The sequence below is a fragment of the Mus pahari genome, chromosome 5, assembly GCF_900095145.1.
Source record: "Mus pahari chromosome 5, PAHARI_EIJ_v1.1, whole genome shotgun sequence".
NCBI lineage: Eukaryota > Metazoa > Chordata > Mammalia > Rodentia > Muridae > Mus > Mus pahari.
In genome coordinates this window covers 136,683,181-136,702,961 of record NC_034594.1, presented here as the reverse complement: position 1 = coordinate 136,702,961, position 19,781 = coordinate 136,683,181, and the positions used below count along the sequence as shown (strand labels likewise).

The window sequence follows — 19,781 nt, the reverse complement described above, 5'->3', positions numbered from 1 at the left end:
CAGGCTGCCCTCTCCCTGGCAGTGCACTGGAGCAAAGATCCACTCTGTTTCTAACCAGCAGTGCCCTCCGCTGTTCACTGTTGATATTTAGGGAGTTTCTACAACAGAATAACTCATTTGGAGCTAATAGCAATCCATTTCTCACAGCTCTGAGGTCAGAGAAGTTCAAGATCAAGTCATAGCAGATGGATACTGAGGACTTGCTCTCAGCTCAAAAAATGTCATCTTGCTGCATCCTCATGTGGTAAAAGGGCTAAGACACCCTGATGCACCCTCTATTTATAAGGACACTCATCTCAGTTATGAGATAATCAGTTCTTCAAAGACTCTAACCCTGAACTCTGGTCTGCATTTCCACCTTCTCGCTGGGGTGTTAGAATGTCACCAATGTGCTGTTCAGGGGAGGCAAATGCTTTGTTTCTTCCTCGATGCAGGTGTGCCCAGCCACCAGTGGGTGGCTCAGGGAAAGTGAAATGCAGTCTAAGATAGGGGTCCCAGCCTGTGTTTCTGCTGGTGAGAAACAGTGGAGGATGAGGGCTGTGGTTCTCAAACTCCTATGCTCCCAAATGCCTCTGGGAACTTTGAGGAGTTGGGCCTGGGAGTCTGCAGTCCTGTGATGAGCCAGGGGTGGGGGTGGGGTTGGATGGATGGGGGTGATCAGGCTTAGCTTGGAGTGAGTGCCAGGAGAATGGAGAGGCTTCTGTGGAGACTAGGTTCCTGCATAGTCTGGCATACTGGGACCCACATTTGAGCCAGTACCTGGCTTTCCTAGTATCACAGTAAAGCCAGTGAATTTCATTCTAAGTATGGAATGTAGATATATTACTCTCTGTCTTCTGCGGATGCCATTAAACAAAAACAAACAAGCAAAAAAAAAACAGCTTAAAGACAACAGAAAATTAATCTCTTCACCATTCTAAAGGCATCAAGTTCTTAAGTGGCAACAGGGTTATGTTCTATCCAGGGATGTCTGATTTGTGCCCTTCTCTTAGCCTCTGGTGCTGCTGGCAGACCATGGCCTTCCTTGGTATAGACTCCAGTCTTTGTACCCATCTTCATATGGCATGCTTCCCTGTGTCTCCCCATCTTAAGACACCAGTCAGGGGTGAAGAGTGCCCTTAAGTTTGGTGTAGCCTAGACCCACATAAACTATGACTATGATGACCTTATCTCCAAAAGATTGAATTTTGTTTCAAAAATTACATTGAATCAGGCTTCTCATCATAAACCTTTATCCACCATTCATTCATTCATTCATTCATTCATTCATTCATTCAGTTTCAGAAATTTGTAAAATTTAAGACACTTAATAAATTCTTATAATAGCCATTATAATTCTTTTCTGGCAGTGGTGCTGAAAAGATTACCGGTTACTTCTCAGTATGAGGACCCTAGTGTGTGCATACCTCCTCCCCCCCCCATACATGTAATTCTTATTTAGGTTGATATAGTGCTTCCTTGGGGTAATGGATCTAGCCCAGGGTGTCTTCAGACTTAATCCTTCTCTCTTTTCCATCTATGTGTGGGCCTCCATACATTGCTTATTAAGCTTCTATATTTAGAAAATTAGCACATACTCTGGTAGCTGCAATCTCCACTTAAGGCTTATTTTCCATTATGTTTAGATTTTACTGTATTTAAAGAAAGGAAATATAGTAACTCATTTTAAAACTCAGAAAAAACATGTTTTCCTGGCTTATATTTCATACTTATTTTAACAATTAAGTAAATCATATAGGGATCTGAATGTGTTTATATTATTTACTTTTTTTTTTTTTTTTAAAGATACTGAAATAAAACCTATAGATTTAATACGTACTACTTAGTGATGAAACAAAAGTAAGGCTTCAGCCAGTCTGGATGATTTTTTTCTTGTACTCATAGATAAGCACTGGGTGGACTCGGAATGTTAAACACATGAGTGAGTCCTTCAAACTAAAGGATACATAACCTGTTACTGCACAGAAGGTTGGGAATAGACCTAGTTAATAGCCCGGTAACCTGCTGTCTGTGTAGGCCTGACCCCGCCCCCACCCAGACCCTTACTTACCATAACATGCTTTTCTCAAGCTGTAGAACCCATTTTTATGGAAGTATCACAGAAACCATACCTGGAGTTTCAGTGTAGTCACATGGATCTTTATTTCCGCTTACTTTGTTCCTTAAAGGGATTTATGTAAGTTTTATTGTACACAGGTTGAATTAAATATCACCAGGAACAGTTTCCCCAAATTGTGCAGGGATTAAAGATGCCTAAAGTCAACTACTCAGGGTTGGACTTCCAAAGTTTGTATCAGCACCTGCTACTTAGTTGTGTTGAAGTGAACTACCCTTTTGCCTCCCATACAGTTGCAGAGACCCCGGCAAGGGAGAACAGGCTGGGTATGTTCTGCTTTACCCTGGTGGTGCCAGGTTGCTAAGGGAATTTGTGCTGATAATAAAAGTGGACATTAGTATAGATTCTTCTTTAATCTCTGTTCTTAAGAAAAAATTACTCTGGAGGGTAGTGGGGCATGCATCGCGCATGCATAGTGTGTATGTGTAGGTCAGAGGACAATCGTGGAGCTGGGTTCTCTCCTACTTTATGTATAGTCTGGAGATTGAACTCATCTTGAGGCTTATGTGGCAAGCACCTTTGTCTGTTGATCATCTCTCCAGCTTTTATTCTCTGTTGTAAAATAGTTATAATAACGCCGTTATTAATAGTTCATGTTAATAATATAAAATAATTCATTTACACAGTCTTTACTGCAGAAAACTGTTTCTAACTGTTTATAATGAAAGTCAGATGTAAATGGATTATCCCATTAATGGATAACTCAGATTTTGATTAGATTAAATTAGGATTTTGCCATATTCGGTAAAGAACCAAACATAGTCAGCTAACATTAATCTTAAGACAGGCTATCTTCCTGTGAAATAATTCTCAAAATTAAAGATAGTTTGTTTAACTTAACTTTATGGTGCTAATTTAGAACTCTTTATCCATGCTTGGAATTTTTGTGACATGACAGTGCATGTGCCCTGCTTTTCATGCTATATTACAGTGTATGAATATACCATTAATATTTTTATTCACTGTGTAAGGGATGCTTGGGTTAAAAAACATTGCATTACCTACTTGGTGCCGTATTTTGATAGTCTATAGATCTAGAAAGTTGATAGTCAAAAAAATTTAACAGCTAAAACTCCTGATATAAGTGAGCAGCAGCATTTTATACTTCCACCAGCAGTTAGAGAATGTCCTTATTGCCCCACTTTGCTCCCCAGCTCACAAATACTGTGTAGTATGTCTTTTTAAGCTTTGGGTCAAGTAGCCTTCAGTTCTCCACATCCCATAAGATAGATAGTTAGGGTGTACTTTTTCAGTCTTCATTCATGGGTAATTCTATCTTCTTTTCTCTCACCATTGCCTTTTTTTCTTTTACTTTTTACATATCAGTCACCTTCATCTTTTGATTCATTTGATCCCATATAGCAAAGAAGTATAAGTTATTTAAATTTCACTTTCAAACCAGTAAGATTATAAGTTACAATTCCTATTTAATAATGCAGAATTTAATCAGTAAAATATCTCTTGTTAACTGGTGCAAAACAATACAGAGAATAAACATGTTTTCATGGAAAATTCTATAATCCCTTTACTAAGTTGTTTTAGAAAATTATGACTCATTTACAGGTTTAGCTGATTTTATATTTATTTCCTTTTGGAACAGGATAATGCTGACTACAGATCATTTCAAAAAGCACTGAAATTGTGTCGTTTCTTTGCTAACTCTCTTTTGCACTACACTAAGGTAAGGCTCTTTTTGTAATACATAAATGTAAAACACTAAATTTTAAATTGTCCTTTTGTATGCGGCAGGGTGAGTTTCCATGTGTGTGCACGTGTGGAGGTCAGTAGTTGACATGAAGTATGTTTTCTGTTTCTCTCCATCTTATTTTATGAAGCAGAGCCTCTCACTGAACCTATAGCTTGCCATTTCTGTATCTTGCTCCTGGAACTGGCCTGTCTCTGTCTCCCAGCATGCTGTGCCCAGACTGCCACAGTTCCTTTGAATGTATTTTTGAAGTTCATTTTGAAGATCTTATAGTTTAATATTATTTATGTTTCTATTATATTACTTACATTATTAGTGTCATCATTGGTATTTTAATTTAATTTTCTGAAAATTATTTCTTTTTTTAAAAAATTATTTTATTAGATATTTTCTTCATTTACATTTCAGATGCTATCCCAAATGTCCCCTATACCCTCCCCCTACCCTGCTCCCCTACCCACTCACTCCCACTTCTTGGCCCTTGCATTCCACTGTATAAGGCATATAAAGTTTGCAAGACCAAGGGACTTCTCTTCCTAATGATGGCCGACTAGGCCATCTTCTGCTATATATGCAGCTAGAGACACAAGTTCTGCGGGTACTGATTAGTTCATATTGTTGTTCTGAAAATTATTTCTATAAGTTAAACAATTTCTGTACCAAAGTCAATTTGAGGAAAATAAGTTAATTTCTATTTAAATACTATTTGCAAGTTATTTCTATCACATTTCTGAGTTAAGTTCAACTTCAAATGTTTATACCTTTTGCCTGTGTCACACACACACACATGCACACACACACAGACTCACTTTGGGTATTCTTGGAATAATTATGATATTTGAAGTTATGAGAATAGGATAAATAAGTTATCTAAGATTGTTTGGAAAGATGTGAAAATAGTGAAAGGAGATTTTTTTATTGACAGGTGTTAGTGATTTTTAAAAAACTATTATCCAACTCAATATTTTAAATTTTATTTTATTCTTTGATGGTTTCATACATGTGCATAGTACATTTTCACTCTCCATTAATTTTCCTATCCTCCTCCCACTCCTTTCCTGAAGAACTTCTCCTAAGTCCCCTCCTACATTCATGTCCCCCTCCTACATTCATGTCTGCCTTTTTTGTCTGTTTGTATTTATTTATTTTTTAAGATTTGAAATTATTTTTTTCTCTTCCAACATCTCCCTCCTACATCCCTGGCTACTCAACTTTCTGATCTTTCTCTCTCTCAAAAACAAAACAAAACAAAACAACAAAACAAAAAACCCAAAAAACAAATACAACTTTCTCCCCAAACAATGATGAAACTAGACAGAAGACATGGACCTCAGTAAGTGGCAGCTGCTAATTGTGGGTGACGGTGGCTCTGACAGTCAAGTCAGGATGCATAGCCTCAGGCTCTATCTCATGTAAGCTTTTTATATTTGAATATGGCATGTCCAAGTTTTTTATTCTGTATGTTATCTGTGGGGGGTATGAATTTGAAAGTCATGTGTCAACAAAGAATGAGTAGAAATTTTTTATTTTAGGAATTTCTTCCTTTCCTGTCTGATTCTTGCTGTATTTTGCACCAGCTTTATCTGCAGATATACAGGTAAAAAGGGCTACTTTATGGTTACTAAAGTGTGACAGTGCTACTGCCTTCATGTACACATAAATGCTTATCCTAATTAAAATATTAGAGTGAATTTTTAAAATGTTTCTGTAAAGTTTTACCCACTTGTTTAAAATACTAGGAGATGGATACTTTTGAAGGATACAATTCGTGTGACCTTTACTTGTTTTTTAACTAGTTCCTTAAAGTGGCTAATAGATAACTGGTATGATGATAAATACCAAAGCATTTGTATACAAGTGTAATGCACATACACATATACAAATAATTATATGCATATTGTATTTATGCATTTTGTGTCAGGATAATTCTATTTTGATGGATCTAGAAATGAACTTGGAATTATAAAGTTAATTTGGAGAGGCTTTAGCAGCAGATAGAATACATTCGACAGGATGAGTAGTAAATTAAAATCAAGTCAGCAGAGTTGTAAAGGCAGACTATTAAGGGCATGTAAGATAATATAAAATAATCTGACACACATATTAGTGTAGATTCATAAGAGAGAATGGAGTCTTTAAAAAAATTGACATAATACCTACATGTTATAACTTTAAGGATTTATTTTGTTTTGCTTTGTTTTTAGCTTTTGTATGTTAATGCCATGAAGTGGTACTCTTTTATTTGTGGAGTTTATTTCAGTAATGAGAAAAACTCATGTTTTAGATGTGGTGTTAATGCCATGAAGTGGTACTCTTTTATTTGTGGAGTTTATTTCAGTAATGAGAAAAACTCATGTTTTAGATGTGGTATTTTAAATTTTAGCCTCTAAGTTTTTACTCGGAACATCTCTGAGGAAGAAACACAGAATCAGACAGACTGATAGATGGAAAGAAATTGCTGAGACCCAGGAAGAGTTAACAGAAGGGCATGGAAGAGTTGAAGATCCTTTCCTCATGATAGTTAAATTAGTTTTATGAGCTTGTTTTGGGGCATGCACATGCAATGATGATGTGTGTGTTGGTGTGTATGGAGTTCAGAGGGCAATTTGCAGAGGAGTTTTCTCTTTCTTCCACCCTATGGTGTTGGGGATCAAATGCAGGTCCTTGGATCCAGATGCAGGTACCTTTATCCACTGAGCCATCTTGTTGGCCATAAAGTTCTATTGTAGTTCAGTACAAAACAAAGCATAGTTCTGTGTAAAGTGAAGAACTTTTTTCAGCTGTTAGTTTTCTCATCTAGAAATTGAGGTAATAGCAGCATCTGCTGTAGGAGTTTTGTTTTGATACGGTTACTTGTACAAAGTGCCTGGTGTGGTACACTCAGTGTCTTACTTCATCGGAACCTAGAAGACTTGTCTGTAGGAAGTCACCAAGGAGCTGTATCCACACAAGTTCCTCTTTTTCATTCAGCTGGTTTTAGAATGCTAGAACATTCAAGGAGTAAGAATACCAGTTAACCTTTCATACTGGACAAGCAGATATATGTAGCACACGCTACTCTTTTCCCTATTTCAGTACAAAACAATCTCTCAGTTCTACATCCTTTTCTAGGTATGCTCATTTTTTATTACATTTCAATCTTCAAATCACTTCTTCAGAGAGCTTCCTGTTTATTTTCTGTAGAGGAATTTTAATCCAGCAACATGACTGCTCTGATCTAGGCCTGTGTGATGGATGGAATGTAACATGCCTTAGTACACATCTTTAATCTTTCTGACTGTAATTCTTTAGTACATACACAACATTAATCTCAAACAATGACATCTATTTGAGGGGCAAAGTGATGAATCAGAGAAGGATTTGACAAAATGAGTCAGAGATAGGATGTGCCCAACTCTCCATGCCCAGTTGCCCATGCCCAACTCTAAGGGAAAAAGCTTTTTTTTTTTTTTTTTGGTTTTTCGAGAAGACAGGGTTTCTCTGTGTAGCTCTGGCTGTCCTGGAACTCATTTTGTAGACCAGGCTGGCCTCGAACTCAGAAATCCACCTGCCTCTGCCTCCCAAGTGCTGGGATTAAAGGTGTGCGCCACCACGCCCGGCTAAAAGCTTATTATTATTATTATTTTTTTTTAAAGAACATGCATGAAGAGAGAGTCAGTCTGCTCAGTCAGTCAAGAGAAAGTCGGTGCAATAGTTTGGTCAGTCATTTGGGATTCAGTTCAGTGGAGTGATGTTGAATTACTTCATGAGTTCATGCAGTTCAGTGCAGGTCAGCAGAGGTAATTGAAGCCAGAGAATAAGGAGCCAGAAGATTAGAACAAATGGCAGAGTTAGTTTGAGGCCAAGTAGAGCAATTCAGTCAGAAGCCGAGAGAAGACAGATTGAATCAGTCAATTTGGAGAAGAGCTTGCAGCTGAGTTGAGTCAGCCAGCCAGAGTTTAGAAAAAGAAGGGGTGAGCTTCAGTAGTAAGCCTCAGAGACAACAATTCAGGTGAATAAAAGTAACTTTTACAATTTTCCTTGATTATTTTTTTCTGTATAACATTTAGATCTGCTATGTTATAGTAGACCCCACAATTTATGAGAAATATATTTAAAAAAACCTACAGTTGTTACCAGAAAGATAAGTGGTACTGGTTTCTCTACTTTGTTTTCTTATATATACATATATTATACATAGTTTTAATGGGGTTTGTATGTAATAAAAGAGAACCACTATAATAGTATATTGTGAGAATTATGTGAATTGGTCTGTATAAATATTTTACTTTAGTTACCCTTTTGATGTGAGATGAGTGTGATGTGAATCATTGTGATGTGGTTTTAGGCCACTGTGTAAAGTATCTTGAAAACTTGTACTGCCGTACAGCAGCAGTGGAACTGATAACTGAGACGATGCCTGGTGAACCATGAGTGGCTAATATACACAACAGAGCTATACTGGACAAGGGAATGTCTCATCACAGTTGGGGTGGATCAGGACGTTGTGAAATTTTATCATGTTACTAAGAACAGCATACAACTCAAGAATTTTTTTTTCCTGCATGTTTTTCATTTAGTGTTTTTTAGACAGTTGATTTCAGGAAACTAAAATCATATACAGGGAGACTGCTGTACAAGTCTACTTTTTTACTTACTGTCCCCTCATTAAAATGTAAACCATGGAAAGGGCAGTGCTTTCTATATCCTGTTTAGCATTACAATAGTACTCTCCCCAAACTGTAAGTTCTGCTACATGGACATTTAAACATTTGTGAAATAGTGTACAAAAACATCATTTGATTGAAAAAGAAAATATCTACTCAGTAATTGTAGTTCATGTCTGTTTAATTTCATTACCTGTATTTTATATTATTCATTCATTACTTATACATCTTAACAATCAAACATCTTGTTAACTAATTACATGTCACAGAGGAAAGATACAGGATTAAGGAGGTCAGATGAACACAAATAATTGACCATAAATGAAAAGTCATCTCTTTGTCACACTAGAAAGAATTCAGATATTTGTTGGGTGCATCCTTTTAAATGTTATGTGTTAGACAGTTTGCTTATAATGGCCACATTTTTAACCATAATTAGTATCAAGTAATTGCAAAAATGTTGAGTATACATTTCATGTCATATAGGTTTTAGTTGAAGTTCAGTTTAAACTCCATTACTGAGATATTTCTATGAAAGTCTTTAAACTCCTTTACTTTTATATTGTTTCTTTCTTAAAAAGCGTTAGCTTCTAAGAAACAGCCATAATTTATAGTAAATTCAGCATTTACTAATCTTAAAACACCTTTAAATACCTTTATTTATTTTAATTAAATTAATTTATTTACTTTTGTTTGTTTGATATAGAGTCTGTACTCTGGCCTCAGAGTCTTCCTGCCTCGGCCTCCTGAATGTTGAAATTACAAGTGTGAGCAATTAAAAGCAATTTTCCATAGAAGTAACTAAGCCAGAATTTATCAGTCCTATCTTCTCATAGATTTTACTAGTTGATTTGTTATTTATGTTTACATTGTTTTCAGGACACTACCATCAAATGGTATTAAAATACTTCAAAAAAGTACTAGATTTCTCTAGGAAATATTTTCTCTATAGAACTATAGCTGTTATTTAATTTCTAGATCTTCATATCTTTCTGTTATCAATTCAGTACTTTGAGATTTTTCCTATAAAAAAGTACTTCACTTTTTTTTTTACTACTGTGGCATGAGTTTGTGATACAATCTATGTAAATCTAGAAAATGGCTATTGAATGCATAAGGTTTTTCATCTTTACAGCAAGTTTCCAAGCCTCTATGCTGCCAAGATTTCCAAAGCCCAGCAGGAGGAAATAGCAGGCACTTTCCTTGTGCTACTGGACCCACTCATCAGTCAGCTGCTTAAATCCCAGCCTTTTATGCAGGCAGTTTTGGCGAGTAAACTTGGTAAGCTTCAAAACAGATTTAAATCATCTCCATTATTACAGCATGTCAAACACAGTGATTTCCCTTTAACACTATTTTGTGTTACAAATTTTATTCAAAATTTATTGTACTTTTATTGAAACATTATCATTAAGTCATACCTCTACTTTTTTATATAAAACTATCAAATTTCTGCTAAAAATATTTTGGATATGTTGTTTTAACATAATATATGGCTTCCTTCCCGGAAAGCCCTGCCCTGTGAACTGCAGCTCCCACAAGTCTTACTCCTGGTTGTCGCCATGGATAAGCTGCCCTCTCAGCCAGAGGATGTGCAGACCCTGTGGTGCACAGAGGATATGACTAGGTAACATTTGTTTATATCTAATCACACTATCAGTGGCTTAGGGGTCTCTCTCTAACTTTTGAAATGGCCTTGAATTTAAGATTTAGCTGAGGTGGTGTGTGCATGTAATCCCTCCTCTGCAGGAAGAGGCGCAAAAAGAGCTGTGATAGATCCTATCCAGTGAATGTCTCCTGGGGAACGTCACTTGTCTTCCCCCTCTGTCCCAGCACTGTAGTCCGGGCACTTATTTGTTGCTACATGGATTATTACTATGCTCCTGATTCTTCATCCTTCCTCTTGGGTGGTCTGCTTGGTCTATTTATGCAAACTGGGATGACCAAAAAGTAATCTTTAAACTTTTAAATTTTGCAACCTGTTTGGTCAACTTTGATACCCTACTCTTTTATTTAATAAAAAAAATGATATTTTTGTTACTTGAGCATTTCATACATGTGTACAATATATTTTGATCATATTTACCCACACATTTCACCCATAAATTTCCCTACCTTCCCACTCATTCCCAACTTAGTGTCCTATGTTTTTATAACTCACTAAATCCAGTTTATGCTAGCCATATCCTCTTGGGTGTGTGGCCATCAAGTGGAATATGATTGACTAATCACACTCCAAAAGTAAACTGACTCTCCCTCTGTCAGAAGGCATCTACTGTCAGTTTCTCCTCAGGAGCAGGAACTAGTGAGATACCACATGCATGCACACACCCCTTCCATGCAAGGGACTAAATTGATCTTTTAATTAATTAAAAGACTCTTTTCCTCTCTCAACCCCCAGTCTTTCCCCCTCCTTCCCCTCCCTTCCCATCCATTCCTCCTTCCTTTATTTTCAGAAAAGGGGAGGCCTCCCATTTATCAACCAGCCTTGTATCCATTTGCCTACAAATTTCATGATTTTTTTTTGGTTTTTGTTTGTTTGTTTGTTTTGAAATTAATAACATAAATCTACAATTTATTTGGAAATGAAAATTTGTAAGGGAAAAACATGGAGTCAGGCATAGTATTTAATACCAAGAACTTACAATTAGAACTATATAATATGTTTAAGAAAACACTTAAGTTTACATGCCCAGTAGATTTCAGAATTTAGACCTCTTATAAAAATTTTCAACCAGTCAAAATAATGATGTGATAGTAAGAGTCCACTTAGCAAAGGTGCTGTGGTAACTGGCTATGTGTACAAATGTTGTTATGTCATCTTCTACCTCACATGGCATATCTGAATTAATTTAAGAAAGATGATAATTCCAAATAAAGAGCTTAAACTAGAAATGAAAAGAAATCCTCACAGAAAAGAGTCCAGATTAAAAAATGTTTGAGGGCACTGACATTTTCTAAGATGGATTACATGTAAATGTAAAATTAAGTTTATTCATAATCGAATCCAGGGCACTGCAAGCTTTAGGTGAGCACACTTCCCCTGAGCAGCATCCCAGCCCACAAATGAAAGCATTTGCTCTGTAAGGAGGAGTTTGAGAAGATGGAAAATGAGCTGCCAGCTTCGAGGTAGTCTTTGCAAAGCACACATCCTCTCATAGTTGTATCAGACAATAAATCACAAAATACACAGAAGACATGAGTGACAGGTACAATTCAAGAATAGAATTATGAGTGAAAAGTGTTTGACAGTACATATAATTAGAATGGCTAAATGACTGGAGCCTGATACAGCTGTCTCCTGAGAGGCTCTGCCAGATTCTGACTAATACAGATGTGGATGCTCACTGCCAACCATTGGACTGAGCACAGGGACCCCAATGGAGGAGTTAGGGGAAGGGCTGATGGAGCTGAAGGGCCCTTATCTGGCATCTTGCTCAACTTGTAGTATGGTGGAACGTTCTTTGGGTATATATGCAGGAGTGGTATAGCTGGGTCCTGAGGTAGATCTATTTCCAATTTTCTGAGAAGACGCTAAATTGGTTTCCAAAGTGACTGTAAAAGCTTGCACTCTCACCAGCAGTGGAGGAGTGTTTCCCTTGCTCCACATCCTCACCAGCATGAGCTGTTGCTTGAGTGTTTGATCTTAGTTGGAGATAGAATGTCAGAGTCATTTTGATTGGCATTTCCCTGATGGCTAAGGACATTGAACATTTCTTTGAGTACTTACCAGCCATTCGAGACTCTTCTGTTGTGAATTCTGTGTTTAGATTTGTACCCCATTTTAAAAATTGGATTATTTGGTTTGTTGGTGTTTAGTTTCTTGAACTCTTTAAATATTTGGTTATCAGCCCTTTACAGGGTATGAGGTTGGTGAAGATCTTCTCCCAATCTGTAGGCTGCTGTCTTGACATTTTGATGGTTTCCTTTTTTTAATTGAAGCTTTTCCATTTCATAAGGTCTTATGTATTAATTGTTGATCTCAGTGTTTGAGCTATTGATGTTTGGGTATTCTCTTCAGAAAGTTGTCTCCTGTGCCAGTATATTCAAGACTATTTCCCACTTTCTCTTCTATCAGGTTTATGGATTTATGTTGAGGTCTTTGATCTAATTGAACTTGAGTTTTGTGGAGGGTGATAAATATGGATCTATTTGCATTCTTCTCCACACAGACATCCAGTTAGACTAGCACCATTTGTTGAATATGTTTCCTGTTTTCCACTGTATAAGTTTGGCTTCTTTGTCAAACATCAAGTGTCCCTAAGTGTGTGGATTTACTTTTAGGTCTTTAGTTCTATTCCTAAGATGACATGTCCATTTTGAAAAAGTTTTTCAAGAAAATTTTTGAAAGTTTTTGGCAGTAAGTATATTTTATTTTTAATGTCTGTGTACATATTTATTTTCAATGCAAATTATTACTGATTTTTATCTCTAAACATTGTGAATCTCTAAAGTAGTCCTATACATGACATTATTTTACTTACTATTCACTGGCTTCTATTAATGCTGGACTCAATGTTCTTAATTTCCTGCAGGATATCCGTACTGAAAGCCATTTTCTACAATTTTGAGCAGTGTTCTGGTGAACTCTCTCTGCCTACTCATTTACGAGGAGTAACGGGTAAAGGACAAGCTGAGGTGCCTGTCACTTTGTATCAGCATGTTTGTGTTCATCTGTGTGCATTTGTGGCTTCTTTTCATCCCTCATTGTTTCCTGAGCTGGTAAGTATGCTGCAATCTTGATAAAGTACAGTTCACACTTTTTTTTCATTGAAATTATATTTGATATGTAGAAGAACATATGAGAGTTAATGACTATTGTAAACCCCAGTCACCTCAACTTGTACATTTTGTACTTTGTTCATTTGTGCATTAAGAGATAGTTATTCCTGATTTATATAATACTAGACATACTATTTAGCTAAAATACTTGATAAAACATTTTGCAGTTTACACAGGGAGGTTTAAGAAGATCCTGTGAGAAGTGGAGAATATGAGAAGGGGTTATTACCTAATATGCTAGTTATGTTTCTGTCGCTATAATAGAAAGAAAGAAAGAAAGAAAGAAAGAAAGGAAGAGTTTGTTTTGGCTTAAAGAACTGTTAACACAGAGAATCCATATAATGGTGGGAGGCATGGCATTAGGTGGCTAGAGCAGGAAGCTGAGAGATCACATCTCAACTACACACAGGAAACAAAGCTCTTTGACAGTGGAGCAAGTCTGTAAACGCTCAGTGTCTCTCTCCAGTGATGTCCTTTACCCAACAAGGCTTCATGTCCTAAAAGTGCCATAACCTCCCTTGGCTGTCTCTAACTGCCAGCCAAGTGTGTAAATACCTGAGCCTATGATGGTTTCATTCAAATCACTGGACCTTTTCATAAAAAGAAAATAGTAACATGCAATGCTTGGTCTGCTAGAGATGGTTTTATTTTTAATGGAATTAGATTGGTAAAAAGATTGAAAATATTTTAAGAAAAATTGCCCTATTGCTTGAAAGCTTTTAGTGATGGCCTTTGTGGATTACAAGCATTGAGTTAGCACACTTAAAATTAGTTTCTGTTCCCCTCAGCTTAACACAATGAGTAGCATATATTAGGTGCTCAATAGATAAAGAAATGGCACTGTAGTTTTTTTAGAGTATCATGTAGAACATGTAGGGGGCTTCCCCCGAGGAGCTTATTAAAATATGATAGTGCTTTCTGAGTTAGTGTGAGAAATATGATGTTTGTATTTCATGAGCATCTGCCTAGTAATAAATTGAAGTTTGTTTTTTTCTTAGGATGCTGCTCTATTGAGTGCTGTGCTTAGTCCTAATATGAGTGTCTCTCTGTTAGCGATGGATGTGTGGTGCTTCCTGGCTCGGTAAAAATCTCATGTCAGAATTGGATTGGGTTGTGCTAGTGACCAACAGTAAATAATTTTAAGTTCATAGAAAAGTTGTTTTAATTTTTTAATAAGACTTTAAAAATGATTAGATTTCATGTCACTAAGTTTGGAAACATGTGTCTTTGTTTTTTTGGTTTTTGTTTGTTTGTTTGTTTGTTTGTACAAAGTGAATATTGGGGCAGTCTGTATATTATAATGTTCTTTGGTGATGGGTATCCAGTTTGAACATGCCTAATCTGAAGTCCAATATGTCTAAAATCCAAAACTTTGAGCACTAATGGTTAACAGTGAAAAGTTACATTCCTTGAAACTATTTAACTTCTAAGAGTACTAGAAATATTAAGTAAATATTACCTTCAATATATATATATATATCTCCAATTATAAAAGATAAGTTTAAACATTCTAAAATATGATAAATCTAAAATCTAAAACACTTCCAGTATAAGACATTTCACATCCTTTTTCTGAACTTGTAATAGTTCACCTGTCCTCACCAGATTGTTTCTGTCTCCTTGTTCTTCTGCCTAACTGGAAACTCAGTACATTTTCTAATGTCACAGATATGGAACTGCTGAACTTGGTGCACACCATGTCACCCTAGTGGCTCATCTGGTAAGTAGAATTAAATGGCCTCAAACACTCATTTTGTATATTTTCTTTGGAGATATAATATTTTTTGGATGTTAATAAAAATGGTAGAAATAATAGCTAAATTTAATGCTAATTATTATTAAAAGCTAATTTAATGCAAATGCTAATACAAAAATGTAAAAAATCCCAGTGTATGAAATATAGAAAATTTCTCATTTTCAGACTTTTAGAGTTCTACTCTTTGTTGGGAAAAAAAATAGTTCAATTGAAAATGTGTTTAAAATACAATGTAAAGTGAAAGAGAAACGTTGTGATGTTGATGAGTAAGTGCTCATATCTTTACTGTAACAGGTCTCATATGATTTTGTTGTTGTATTTTAATCAGGATGGTGCTGAAAGGGATTCAGTGATTATGATCAATGTTCTTAGAAAAAGAAATTAGGATTGTCATTGAGAACAAGCATACATGGACTTAATGGTTTTTTAAAAGATGTATGTATATGAGTACATATATACATATATTTTATGTATGAGTATGATATCTTCATGCACACCATAAGAGGGCATCAGATCCATTACAAATGGTTGTGAGCCACCATGTGGTTGCTGGGAATTGAACTCAGGACCTCTGGAAGAACAGCCAGTAAGTACTCTTTAACTGCTGAGCCATCTCTCTAGCCCTGTTTTTAAATCTTTAATGGTGATTCTTTATAATTATAAGATGTGTTCCTTATGAAGTGCTCATGACCTTTTATCATTGCTTTTATCCCTTGCCTTTGATATGGTCATCTCTGCACTCATCCACCCTTTGTTTCATAGTAGTTGCTGTGTCATACATTTCTGCATTTTCTTTTAATGATCGTATACTCCAATGATGAGTAGCAGAACCTGAACAGCAGACTTTCCTACCTCTGTAGTTCATACCCTTGTGTTGGACAGCCTGACACATCTTGCACAAGAGAGTGATCTCTTATATGTCTTATATCTTAGGTCTTTGTTACTTATTTTTTAGATTATATGTGTCTGAATATATGGGAGGTAAATGCATATTTTCACAAAAGCTAGAAATATCAGATCCTTCAAAGCTGAATTAAAGACAGTTTTCAAGTGGCCTGATCTAGATTCTGGAAACCAAATTTGGGTTCTCTCCAAATTCTTACTGCTGGGCCAACTCTCCAGCTCCTCTCATTTTGCAGTTTTGAGACCAAACTCTCTTAGACTAGGCTGACCATAAACAAGGTGTTCTTCCCTCAGCCTCCTGAGGGCTAGGGTTGCCTTAGAGATGCTAGCTCCGCTCTCTCTGTACACGGCTGTGCTTAGATCTTTAAAAATTACAAAAATTATTTTGAGTAGCATGAACATACCAAGTTATCAGAGTGGTAATTGCAATGTTTTAAGGTTACAGTGTTCCTTCTCATTAAAGCAACCAAATTTCTTTGAAGCAAAAAAAGTTTAAAAAGTAGCCCTAAGTTAAAATTTTAAATTAGCTGTAATTCTCTCTCTCAGAAAGAATCATTAGTATTTTGACATATAATTGTGTCTTACAAACTGACTCTTTATTTTTAAATCATTTTGTTGTTTCTCTCCTGTCTTTCTAGATTAAATCTTGCCCTGGAAAATGTGTTCAGCTTACCAACCTATCTATACTGTTGAAGCGCCTCTTTTTCTTCATGGCCCCACCCGATCAGGCAAGGATATTGTCTGTCAGTGTTTTCAGTCAGCTGAGAGAATGGAATTCAGATCCCTTACTCTTTACTCTGTTTAAATGTAATACAACTGGAACATGAATTAATGTTGATGCTTTGGTAGTTAATTTTAGGTCTGTATAGATTTTGATATTCCTGTTTCAGGTTACAGATAATCTGATTCAGTCTTCCTTGAAGACCTTTTCTTTTTTATTTTTAGTATGTTTAAGGTACTTATGGGCAGTGAGCTAGCTTTGTATCTTTTCTTCATTTATTTATTGCTACTCTTTGAATGATGTATCTTAGCTTTTCTGAGTAATTAAAATTGATTTTTAAGGAAAATTGCAAGTATGATGAGCCTTAGTTGCTCCATGTTCTGAAGTCACCAAGCTTTACTGTGATTGAGATTTCTGTCTCAAGGGCTTGAATAGCCTTGGACAGTCTTATAGATGGGCACCATTTGAAGTCCAGTAGTAGGTGTGTGTGTGTGTGTGTGTGTGTGTGTGTGTGTGTGTGTGTAAAAATAAGTTTCTGGATTCTGATCAAATGCAGTGGTGAATGTGAACAGGCTCTGCAGTTTGCTTTTGTTAAGCACTTACTGTGATTCTGACATGGAGTCAAACTTGGAACCCACTAGATGTATAAAAAAATGTTGCCTGTAAAGCCCTTTGGCCATAACTTGAATCCCAAATTAGAGCAGTAATGCATTATTAACACACATCAGATTGGATATGTTTTACTAAAAACTGACACATGCTGAGATGTGTTCCTGCTCCCATGGGGAGAAAAACAGTTGAATATGTATTATAACTTGGTACTCTTATTTACTTGTTACCTGATTGAGGGAGAAGTGATGTACCTTATTTACACATACTAATAATTATGTGTTATAATTTCACTTCTGTTGCTGTGATAAAATACTGACAAAAAGCAACTTTAAGGAAGAGAACATTGATTTGGCTGAAATTCTAGGTAAAAGTTCATCATTGCAGGGAGGTCAAGGCAGGAAATTCAGACAGCTAGTCATATCACATCCAGGTCAGAGAGAAATGAATGCATGCATGCTTGCATGCTTGCATGCTTGTTCTTAGCGCATTTTTCCACTCTCCTCACAGTTCAGGGCTCCCTGCCTCAGGAATGATGTGTTCCATAGTAAGCTGTATTTCTCCATATCAGTAACTTAATTAAGACAGCCCCCACAGGCAAATCTAATCCTAATTGAGACTCTCCGCCCAGCTAATTCTAGATGATGTTAAGTCGGCAGTTAAAGGTAACCATCACATTGTGCTACTATTTTTAATTAAGGTTAAAAAATAATACATTTCCACAGGTGTATTTCCCTTCTTAGTTTTCGGGAGGAATCTAAATTCCCTGCACAGCGTTTCCTTATACTTCACGCTTCTCGCTTAAAGTACCAGCTCTAGCAGCTTTAGGTATTTACAGTGGGGTTTCAAACTTAGGGTAGAGTCTTGAACTCTTTTTTTTTTTTTTTTTTTAAAGACAGGATTTCTCTGTGTAGCTTTAGATGTCCCAAACTTAGCTTTATAGACTTGGCTGGCTTCAGACTCACAGAGATCCACCTACCTCTGTCTCCCTAGTGCTGGGGTTAAAGGTGTGAGCAACCACTTGAACTCTTTAAGTGATCAGTTGTAGTAACACCTTTAATTTTTTTTTTAATTGTATAGGACACTATTAAATGTCATTTATTTTTTAAAAGGGGACCCACTCATTGATTCGTTCAACTTTTCTTCTAAGGAAGAATGCTTCTTAAACTGCTTTCTCTAGTCAGCCAAATCATAGCGTCATTGATGCTGTTTAGTTTTCTGCTGAAGGTGCTTATTTCTGCTTATTAAGCACCTCTAGGTCTTGATGAACCCATTTGCCACCAGTCCTCATCACAGCGGATGACCACACAATCTCTTGCTTGGTTTGTCAGCTAGATATTTGCTGCAAATGAAATAGAGTTCATATATAATATAATACAAAGGTCTGACTATCAAGTTTAATGAATTGCTTTGGGCTTAGAAGGGATTTTTGTTTTGTTTGTTTAGTTTTTGATGTATGAGAAGTTTTCATATATTCAGTAAAGTTTAGATACTATAAATTGAATTATCTTATTTCTTTAAAAAAATACACTAGTGTACTTTTTGAATTATGTCCTACAAATTTAGCAGTTACATACATTATTTTTTCAACCAAAATCTAACTAAATAACATAAATAATCCAAATAGATTATTGTTTTGTATTTTGGGTTTCTGTTTTGATTCCTTCTTCTTGACATCTATTTTAACAGAACAGGTTTTGTTTTTTTTTGTTTTTGTTTTTGTTTTTTTTGATAACATAATAAGCACTTTAGGATGTATTTTAATGTACAAACAGATTTACCAAACAACCGTTTTTTAAATTTTGTTTTGTAGCTTCCTTTTGGAAACCTAATTTAGTATGTCCTCTAAGGCAGAGCAGAGCCAATTAATCCATTTGAAAAGTGGACCTATGATCTTGGCTTTGTGTTCTCAAATGTAAAAGCCAGGAGAGCGGTGAATTAATTTTGTCACTTGGGATTCTAGTCTGACTTAATTATATAAGGTGATGAGTACTTGGAATATAGCAGATCTAATGGATTGAAAAAAGATAACATCATTTCATCATTATTAACACTGCTTTTGTATCATGATTTTTCTATCACACTTCATTTAAGCATGATTTTTTCATTTTGGAAATAAATACAGTAGCAATAAAAATAGTCATGCTTGTTTATGTTATGTTGGTCTTGGACCAGTGATCTTCCTGTGCATTTAAGAAGCACTGACACTAACAGAAGTTATGAAACAAACGGAGTTAATAGATATCTACAGAACATTTTATCCTAAAACAAAAGGATACACCTTCTCAGCGCCACATGGTACCTCCTCCAAAATTGACCGTATAATTGGCCACAAAACAGGCCTCCATAGATACAAAAATATTGAAATTATCCTATGCATTCTATCAGATCACCACGGACTAAGGCTTTAATTTCTTAAAGTCTTTCTAAAGAGTTTAATGAAAAGGAAGCCACAACATACCCAAACTTATGGGACACAATGAAGGCAGTCCTAAGAGGAAAATTCATAGCCCTGGGTGCCTCCAAAAAGAAACTAGAGAGAG

General features: G+C 36.0%; 1 protein-coding gene across 1 annotated transcript in view; it reads left to right on the top strand.

Moving 5' to 3' along the window:
* The window catches only part of C5H1orf112 (chromosome 5 C1orf112 homolog), a 50,776-nt gene that overhangs the window by 13,445 nt on the left and 17,550 nt on the right, over window positions 1-19,781 (top strand). The window contains exons 8-15 of the mRNA XM_029538593.1: window positions 3,717-3,797; window positions 5,354-5,418; window positions 9,603-9,748; window positions 9,980-10,094; window positions 13,003-13,189; window positions 14,248-14,330; window positions 14,918-14,969; window positions 16,547-16,636. Of these exons, the coding sequence (XP_029394453.1) occupies window positions 3,717-3,797; window positions 5,354-5,418; window positions 9,603-9,748; window positions 9,980-10,094; window positions 13,003-13,189; window positions 14,248-14,330; window positions 14,918-14,969; window positions 16,547-16,636 (819 nt within the window). The remainder of the gene's footprint in view (window positions 1-3,716; window positions 3,798-5,353; window positions 5,419-9,602; window positions 9,749-9,979; window positions 10,095-13,002; window positions 13,190-14,247; window positions 14,331-14,917; window positions 14,970-16,546; window positions 16,637-19,781) is intronic.